Source organism: Hippichthys cyanospilos, chromosome 15 (genome assembly GCF_059441005.1).
Source record: "Hippichthys cyanospilos isolate Australia breed blue-spotted pipefish chromosome 15, RoL_Hcya_1.0, whole genome shotgun sequence".
NCBI lineage: Eukaryota > Metazoa > Chordata > Actinopteri > Syngnathiformes > Syngnathidae > Hippichthys > Hippichthys cyanospilos.
In genome coordinates, this window is record NC_142383.1 from 17686779 (window position 1) to 17696726 (window position 9948).

Consider the following 9948-nt stretch of genomic DNA (forward strand, 5'->3'; position numbering starts at 1 on the left):
ATAATCAATACTCTTTACAACAATACAATGAAAACACAATAAAAGGATCAAATGCAGAGAGAAAAAAAACATTTAAGTGGCAATAAAACATATGATACTGATAAAACAGTTACAGGCTTAAAAATAACATAGATACTGATAAACTGTTACAGGCTGAAGTGGGTTACAAAACTGACTAAAAAGATGTGTTGTAAATCTCTTACCAATAGTACCTATATGACATGAATTCATGACTTCTTCTTTGTGGGTTTTTAAACGTCTTCTGTCATATACATCATTACGTTCGTGCCCCCCAGTGACAGAAAAAGGGAGAGGTTTCCGCGTCCCTCACAGCGGTCACTTATTAGAGAGAAATAAACAGGTGTTGAGGGTTTAGCGGTTAGTATTCGGAGCTTCATGATCGGAGGTATTGGAGCAGTTTAACTGGCTCCCGATTTTAGATGTGAGTCAATCGTTGACTTTTTTGTTCCGGTTGTAAATAAACACGGTTTACTTTTCATTGCAAAAAGAATTGATGTCACGAGTCTCGCGTCTATTCGTGTTTTAAGTATTATTGCAATAGGCTCCGTTTTGCCCGTTCAGTGTATGGTCAAAGGTTTACGAGAAGAAAACGCACAAGAACCGAAAATGAAATTTGTCCAAGAGCACATTCCATACACTACGCTTGACAGAGCGTCTACCCAACGGCTTTTTCTTCCCTTTTTAAATTCCGGACTGAATTGGAACTGAAAGTTCGGAAACAAGTGATTGTTCGTCCACAACTACAATTCAATGACTGTCATTTTCCATCCGACGTTTTTACGTCCGCGTAGGCAAAGCGGAAGTATTTTATTTTGAAGGAGATTAACGCCTCTCGTCATTGGTTCTTGTTGCTGAGGATGCGGTTGGCTTTGTCTTCCAATAGGGGGACGGCTTGGCCGCAGTCTCCTAAATTTTTCTTTCGTATTTAAATCATGAACTTGATTCGATTTGAATTTTCCGAAGCAACTGATTTTCCCGTCGCTACTTTATTGCAAACGAAGACCAATTTTGCCCCTTCTTGATCGGTCCAAGTAATCTCAGGCTCGTTGAAACGTTTTGGCCTTGCGTAGCATAGCTTAGCTTGCTAGCCGCTAACAAAGCGGACGCGTTTGTAGACACAGCAGGCGTCAAGTGCGAGACTAAAGTGTGCTCAACGTCGATTGAATAACGTGCGCAAGAATGAAAGTGAAGATCGAAGAGGAACTTTGTGGAGCCCAAGAGGAGAAGGAGCGACAAGAAGGTCGACTGCTGGACAAGCTTTTCATGCAGCCTCGAGTTGTGTTACGCCGATTGGGTTTGTCACTTTGCTCACTCATAACTTTACAATATTTTTGTGTTTATTTTGAACGGAAGTTGAGCACGGTCGCCAAATTTGGCATGCCAAATGTGGACTATGTGCATCTACGACGCTGAAGTTGGCGATCCCGAGAATTCGGCTTTTCCTTCCACATCAAAAGCTTGCAAGTGCGTTTTATTGCCTTTACATGGCAATGTTTCCCACAGGTTTGCATGACGGAGGCGTCTGCTTTTTTCACCGTTGTATCATCATCAAAACAGATGTAAACGTTCTCCTGCTGCAACGGTAACACAATGGTGTTAGGTGTCTCATGTTTCATTCTCCACATCTTGTCAGCAGTCAAATGTGACCCCTTTTACAAAATCCAATTGGCAAAAGTCACAATAAATTCAGTTTGAAATGACCAACAATTACATTTTTCAAATATTTTCTATAGTTCTTGCGTCGCAACACTGGTTTTCCTTTCCGTCGCTCAGATGGACCATCTGGCAGCCCTAAATACGAGTCACAACAAACTGACTTTACTAAACCATGTTTTCTTGTGTCCCACAGACCTGTGTGAAAAAGTTCTTGGTCCCAAGTGGGAGGAGTCAAAGTTTCCCAGCGTAAAAGAGGAGGAGTTAGAACCCCCTAATGGCAGAATGGAGGAGCTGCTGCAGCACCCCAACATCAAGAAAGAGGCGCATCTGCCCCCCTGCATAAAAGAGGAGGGAGATTTCTCAGAGTTGCCAGTGACTGTTGTCATTTTGAAGACCGAAGAAGAAGGAGGTCAAGATGAGCCAAAGTTGCCTAGTGCTAACAAAGAGTTACAGCCCCCTGGCAAAGAGGAGGAGCTGCTGCAGCACCCCAGCATCAAGAAAGAGGAGCAGCCTCCACCATGTATAAAAGAAGAGGGAGATGTCTCAGAGATGCCAGTGACTGGTGTCCTTTTAAAGACTGAAGGTGATGAAGGTCTAGATGAAGAGAAGAAAGAGGTGGAGCCTCCTAATTCCAATCAACACTTGAGAACAGAAATAAATGGCCAGCACGATAGAGGTTCAGCAGATGGCTGGTTAGCTCCAATCTCAGAGGGTGAAGACACAACGTTACACTGCTCTCATACTATTGTCCAAGATGATGCGTGGGAGGGTGAGATGACACTTCACACAATAAGCAAGCATTGGAAATGTTCTCAGTGTGTCAAAACATTTGGCTCCAAGATCCAATTGAAAAGACATATGATATGCCACACTGATGAGAAACCGTTTGCCTGTTCGGTTTGCGGTCAAAGGTTTTCTAGACAGGAAAGCCTGAGACGTCACGCACAAACTCACACTGGTGAGAAACCTTTTGCCTGTTCGGTTTGTGGTAAAAGGTTTTCAAGAAAGGTGTACATGAGAGAACACACAAGAACCCACACTGGTGAGAAACCTTTTGCCTGTCCAGTTTGTGGTAAAAAGTTTTCCAGAAAGGGTGACATGAGAGAACACACAAAAATCCACACTAGTGACAAACCTTTTGCCTGTTTGGTTTGTGGTAAAATGTTTTCCAGTAAGGTGTGCATGAGAAAACACGCAAAAACCCACACTGATGAGAAACCCTTTGCCAGTTCAGTTTGTGGTCAAAGATTTTCTAAAAAGATTCTCATGATACAACACACAAGAAACCACAATGGTGAGAAACCTTTTGCCTGTTTGGTTTGTGGTAAAATGTTTTGTCGCAATTCCCAGTTAAAAGCTCATACACTGACACACACTGATGAGAAACCCTTTGTCTGTTCAGTTTGCGGTAAAAGTTTTTGTCGCAATTCCCACTTAAAAGCTCACACACTGACCCACACCGGTGAGAAACCTTTTGCCTGTTCGGTTTGTGGTAAAAGGTTCTTTGGCCAGGAAAGCCTGAGACGTCACGCACAAACTCATACTGATGAAAAACCGTTTAGTTGTTCGGTTTGTGGTAAAAGGTTTTCTAGAAAGAATAACATGATAGAACACACAATAACTCACACTGGTGAGAAACCCTTTGGTTGTTCAGTTTGTGGTCAAAGATTTTCTAGAAAGATTCTCATGATAGAACACACGAGAAACCACACTGGTGAGAAACCTTTTGCCTGTTCAATTTGTGGTAAAAGGTTTTCTAGAAAGGTTTGCATCAGAGAACACGCAAAAACCCACTCTGGTGAGAAACCTTTTGCCTGTTCCATTTGCGGTAAAAGATTTTGTCGTAATTCCCACTTGAAAGCTCACACACTGACCCACACTGGTGAGAAACCTTTTGCCTGTTCGGTTTGTGGCAAAAGTTTTTCTGGACAGGAAAGCCTGAGACGTCACGCAAAAACTCATAGTGATGAGAAACCTTTTGCCTGTTCGGTTTGTGGAAAAGGCTTTTCAAGAAAAGTGCACTTGAGACAACACACAACAACCCACACTGGTGAGAAACCCTTTGCCTGCTCAGTTTGTAGTCAAAGATTTTCTCGAAAGATTCTCATGATAGAACATATAAGAAAACACACTGGTGAGAAGCCTTTTGCCTGTTTGGTTTGTGGACAAAGGTATTCTACACAAGGAAGTTTGAGACGACACACGAGAACCCACAGTTTGGAGAAACCTTCTGTTTGTTCAGTTTGTGGTCAAAGATTTGAAACTGAGGATCTAGCAAAAAGGCACAAGTGTGCTGTTGAGAATAGCTGTGATAAGTGAAGCTTTATATAATGTCAATTTTGCATTTATGTTTAAAGAAAATCTATATTTTAGTACAGATCTTTTTTGGTTGTCAGCCACTGAAATCACGAATGATAGGAGGATTTGTTGTTTGTTTCGCCTATGTTGTGGCATTCCCTTACCTTAGTTTTTGATTATTTTTGTATTGAAAATGTGACTTTTTTTTTTTTTTACTAAAGTGTATTGTTAAAGTCATATTTTTTTTCCTTACTAATACGAAGGTAATTATAATGACATGTATTTAAAACAGGGATTTACAAGTATTTATTTTTAATACAGTACATGCATTTTTGCTTTTATTAACTTATACAGTTTTCCTTCAATTTTCGCGCCAAATGGGCACCAGAAAACCACCTTGAAATGAACTCTGTCCTGTTGCCCGCACTCCACTCCTCCCCACATGCAAGTTCTGCACATTTATCAGCCACAAGCGCACAGCACGAGATTCTGGCCGGTTCCTTTTCTAACACCGAGATGTAGAAAAGAATCGGTTTAATTTTAAGTGCCTTCATTCATACAAGATAGTGTATTAGGGTTCTAAGAGTGTTTCAGTTGTTCAATGTTTTTTGTCATTCAAATACTTGAAATATGTTGGTACGTTTTTTACTACATTGATTGCTTTTCGAATGCCCTCGAATGTTGTACTTGTAAATGTGCACTTCAAATAAAGTTGAATCAATCAATTTTAAGTGCAAAATCATCATGGTGCATGGTCTCAATACACTTTACAACATATTACACTAACAACACTTAATAAAAGGATTAAATGCAGAGAAGAAACAGTTAAGTGCCTATAAAACATAAGACAATATAATGATTAAACAAGTACTGGCTTTAGTGGTTTAACATGCCGACGAACTTTCTGTACACTGCGCCCGACAGAGCGTCTACTTTACGGCTTTTATCCTTCCCTTTTTAAATCCGGAAGCAAGTGATTGTCCGGCGCCACAACAAGAACACGGTTGATGTAATTTTCAACCCCGTCTTTTCACATCCATATAGGCAAGGCGGAAGTCTTATTTTGAAGGAGAATAGCGCCTCGTCTTTGGTTCTTTACCGTAACGCCGATGAAAGAAGCGAGTAGCGGTTGGCTTTACGTTGTCTTCCTCGGCGGAGGACGGCTCTACCGCAATTTCTTTCCATTTTAAATTCTAAACTAAATTCGATCTTAATTTTCCGAAGCAACCGATTGTCAGTCGCCGCTTTATTGAAATCGAGTACAAATTTCGTGAGCGGTTGAAGTCATCTCAGGCTGGTTGAAAGGTTTTGGCCTTCCTTAGCGCTTAGCTTGCTAGCCACTTACAAAGCAGACGCGTTTGCAGACATTGCAGGCATCAAGTTTGAGCGTAAAATGTCGTATACGTCGAGCGAAAAACGTGCGCAAGAATGAAAGTGAAGATCGAAGAGGAACTTTGTGGAGCCCAAGATGAGAAGGAGCGACAAGAAGGTCGACTGCTGGACAAGCTTTGCATGCAGCCTCGAGTTGTGTTACGCCGATTGGGTTTGTCACTTTGTTCAATCATTACGTCTGCTTTTTTCACGCTTATAAAATAATCAAAACAGATGTAAACGTTCTCCTGTTGCAACTGTCTCATGTTTCATGATCGACATCTTGTTAGCATCAATCGTGACCCCCTTTTACAAAATCCAGTTAGCAGATATCATAATGAATTCGGTTCGAAATGATTAACAACGACATTTAGACTACACAGTTCATGTACACACTTTGGGTGATGCTGGTCATTGTGGAAACCTGAAAAATGGCGTTGAGTTTCTCACCTGTGTCACACACTACAGTGTAGAGTCTACATCTTGCTAGCTGTCAAATGAGACCCGTTTTGATAAATCTCATTGGCAAAAATTGGCCTGATTTATATGTATAGTTTACTCGCCTGCTTGGCATGCGGGAAATGTTCACGGTGCGTCTCTCTGCAATATAACTTATTTTTTTTAATAGAAAAAAAAATGCGGAACATCGAGGATGTGATAGGCATGGCGCAATAATACTGGTTTTCCTGTCACATGGACCATGTGGTAAACCAAAATACTATATACATCCCTAAAGTCATGACACTGACTTCATTAAACCATGTTTTGTGTCCCACAGGCGTGAGTGAAAAATGTCTTGGTCCCGAGTGGGAGGAGCCAATGTTGCCTGATGTTAAAGAAGAGTTAGAGCCCCCTAGTGGCAAAAAGGAGGAGCTACTGCAGCACTCCAACGTCAAAGAAGAGGAGTACCTGCCACCATGCATAAAAGAAGAGGGCGATGTCTCGGAGATGCCAGTGACCGGTGTCCTTTTGAAGACTGAAGGGGAAGGAGGTCTCAATGAGTCAAAGTTGCCTGGTGTTAACAAAGTGTTAGAGCCACCTAGTGGCAAAGTGGAGAAGCTGCTGCCGCAACCCAACATCAAGAAAGAGGAGCAGCTGCCACCATGCATTAAAGAGGAGGGAGGAGATGTCTCAGAGTTGCCAGTGTCTCCTGTCCTTTTGAAGACTGAAGGTGAAGGAGGTCTAGATGAAGAGAAGGAAGAGGCGGGCCCCCCAAGCTCCAGTCAACATGTGACAACAGAAATAAATGGTAAGCACGGTGAAGGATCACAAGCAGATGGCTGGTTAGCTCCAATGTCAGATGGTGAAGACACGACGTCGCATTCTTCTCCTACTGATGTCGAAGATGAAGCGTGGGAGGATGAGATGACACGTCACACTATTAGCAAGCCTTGGAAATGTTCTCAGTGTGGCAAAACATTTGGCTCCAAGTTCGATTTGAAAAGACATCAAAAGTGCAACACTGGTGAGAAACCTTTTGCCTGTTCCGTTTGTGGTGAAAATTTTTCTTTTAAATGCATCTTAAAAGCACACAGGATGAGCCACACTAGTGAGAAACCTTTTGTCTGTTCAGTTTGTGGTCAAAATTTTTCTAGAAAGGCTCTCATGATAGAACACGCAAGAAACCACACTGGTGAGAAACCTTTTGCCTGTTCGGTTTGTGGTAAAAGGTTTTCTAGAAAGGGTGACATGAGAAAACACACAAGAACCCACACTGGTAAGAAACCCTTTGCCTGTTCAGTTTGTGGTCAAAGATTTTCAAGAAAGAGTCTCATGATAGAACACACAAGAAACCACACTGGTGAGAAACCTTTTGCCTGTTTGGTTTGTGGTAAAATGTTTTCTAGGAAGGGTGACATGAAAATACACTCAACAACCCACAGTGTTGAGAAACCTTTTGCCTGTTCAGTTTGCGGTAAAAGATTTTCTCGTGATTCCATCTTAAAAAATCACAAAATGACTCACACTGGTGAGAAACCCTTTGCCTGTTTGTTGTGTGGTAAAAGATTTTCTTTTAATTTTAAATTGAAAGAACACACGCTGACCCACACTGGTGAGAAACCTTTTGTCTGTTCAGTTTGTGGGCAAAGATTTTCTAGAAAGGAAAGCATGAGACGACACACGAGAATCCACACTGATGAGAAACCTTTTGCCTGTTTGGTGTGTGGACAAAGGTTTTCTCATCAGGTAAGCATGAGACGTCACACAAGAATCCATACTGATGAGAAGCCTTTTGCCTGTTTGGTTTGTGGACAAAGATTTTTTAGAAAGATTTCGTTGAGAAAGCACACAAGAACCCACGCTGATAAGAAACCTTTTGCCTGTTCAGTTTGTGGTAAAAGATTTTCTCATGATTGCCACTTAAAAACACACGTAAGGAGCCACACTGGTGAGAAACCTTTTGCCTGTTCCATTTGTGGACAAGGGTTTTCTACACAGGGTAGCATGAGACAACACACAAGAACTCACAGTGGTGAGAAACCTTTTGCCTGTTCCATTTGTGGACAGAGGTTTTCTCAACAGGGAAGCATGAATCGACACGCAAGATCCCACAGTGGTGAGAAAGCTTTTGCCTGTTCCATTTGTGGTAAAAGATTTTCTCAGCAGGGAAGCATGAATCGACACGCAAGAAGCCACGGTGGTGAGAAACCTTCTGCCTGTTCAGTTTGTGGTCAAAGATTCCAAACCGAGGATCTAGCAAAGGGTCACAAGTGTGCTGTTGAGAATAGTAATGATGAGTGAAACTGTATATGATGTCCTCTTTGCACTTAAATAAATAATAATAAAAAAAACATCATTCTTGTTGTGCTGGTTGTCAGCCAATTATGAATGATCGGACTTTGTTTTGTATACTGTGACATATCTTGCCTTTTTTTGAATATGTTTGTATTGAACATGTGACATCTTTTTTTAATAGTAAGATCTTTTTTATTTGCCTTTTAATAGTAAAGGTAATTACAATGACATGTATTTAAAAGAGGAATGCATGAGTATTTACTTTTAATACATACATTGTGGCTTTTAATAACAGTGTGTGTTTCACATTTTTGCACCTAATGTCGACCAGAAAACCCCGCAAAAACTGAAATCTCAACTCATGCTGCAATACTGAGGGCCCTCCGCCCAGCCCATTTCCACATGCAAAGTCATCTTGATGGCAACATTTCAAACAGGTCGTTTTGTGGGTGCGTCTTGTCCTTGATGATGTTGCGTGTTCTCCGCAGAACCTGGATGTGGTAAATGTCCTCCAGTGAGGGGAAGGCTGCTCCACAGAGGCGCCGTGAGAACTTGATCACATGCTGGAGAGCCTTCCTGTCTTGTGCTGTGCAGTTGTCGCGCGAGAAGTGGAGAAGACACTTTGGATTGTGTGTCAGTAGAAGTTGTCAAGAGTCTTTGCCGACATGCCAAATTTCTTCAGTCCCCGCTGTTGGAATTTTATTCCTAAATTAACATAAATTCAAGTTAGTAATCTGACTCCAATTTGTGACCTTTACCCAACTGCCATTCATCCAACAATTTGCGCGCTCGTCCTGCAATCGAAAGGTATCAGGAAGCCGGCGTTTTCACACACGAGCGGATTTATTCGTAACACATAGCACCTGGGTCTCGGGTCCCTCTCAATACAGCTCTGTACGCCTCTGTTGCCACCAGCAGACGTACGTCACATCCGAGTTGCCTAGCAATGAGTTATACTACACCATATGCAAATGAAACAACAACAAAGGCGTCATGGCATTATTCTATTGGCTATGTGTATTCTGCAGTTAACTTTAGCTTGCTCTCATTGGTCTTTCTTCCCCTGCGGAGTCGCTTGCTTGCTTGCTCCTCCTGGTTGTAGTTTTCCAACAGCTGCCTCTGCGTTATCTCGACTCTGCATCTTCCTTGCGACCAGCACCTTTTGTTCTGCAACATTCCATTCTTGCACCCCCTTGCATCACACATCCTGCCCTGTCCTGCCCCACCAGTCACACGCCCGGCAATTTACAGTTTCACCCTACACATACACAGGATGTAGCAAAGTCTAATGAACTACTTTAAGATCAAACTCTCATGTTCCTTTACCGCAGAAAATACAGTCTTTGTTGGGACTTCTTGATGATCATACATAAGAATTTATGTCAAGTCTTTAATTTTGTCTTTGTTTCTTTGCCGTAATGCCTTGGATGAAAAATAGCAAGTAGCGGTTGGCTTTACTTTGTCTGCCCGAACATAAGAGTTTGAGCTTAAAGTAGTTCATTAGATGTTGCTACATCCTGTGTGTGAGAGTGTGAGACTGTAAAGTGCTGGGCGTGTGTGACTGGTGGAGCAAGACAGGATGTGTGATGAAAGGGGGGTGCAAGAGTGGAATGTTGTAGAACAGGCGGTGCTGGTCGCAAGGAAGATGCAGAGACGAGATAACCCAGAGGCAGCCGGTGGGAAACAACTGTGAGGAAAACTACAACCAGGAGGAGCAAGCAAGCAAGCGAGTCCGCAGGGGAAGAAAGACCAATGAGAGCAAGCTAAAGTTAACTGCAGTATACACATAGCCAATAGAATAATGCCAGGATGCCTTTGTTGTTGTTTCATTTGCATATGGTGTAGTATAACTCGTTGCTGGGCAAC

At 42.1% G+C, this 9948-nt stretch overlaps 1 protein-coding gene and 1 pseudogene across 2 annotated transcripts; both read left to right on the forward strand.

The window, feature by feature from the left end:
• Window positions 1-870: 870 nt before the first annotated feature.
• LOC148412034 (uncharacterized) lies at window positions 871-4665 on the forward strand. The gene is made up of 2 exons (XM_088434508.1): window positions 871-1315; window positions 1871-4665. The coding sequence occupies exons 1-2, from the start codon at window positions 1201-1203 to the stop codon at window positions 3994-3996; spliced, it is 2241 nt and encodes a 746-aa protein (XP_088290634.1). The 5' UTR covers window positions 871-1200; the 3' UTR covers window positions 3997-4665.
• Window positions 4666-5092: 427 nt separating this feature from the next.
• On the forward strand, window positions 5093-7864 carry LOC148412035 (uncharacterized; annotated as a pseudogene). The gene is made up of 2 exons (XR_015867910.1): window positions 5093-5518; window positions 6125-7864. The product of XR_015867910.1 is annotated as an uncharacterized LOC148412035 (transcript).
• The last annotated feature ends 2084 nt before the right edge of the window (window positions 7865-9948 follow it).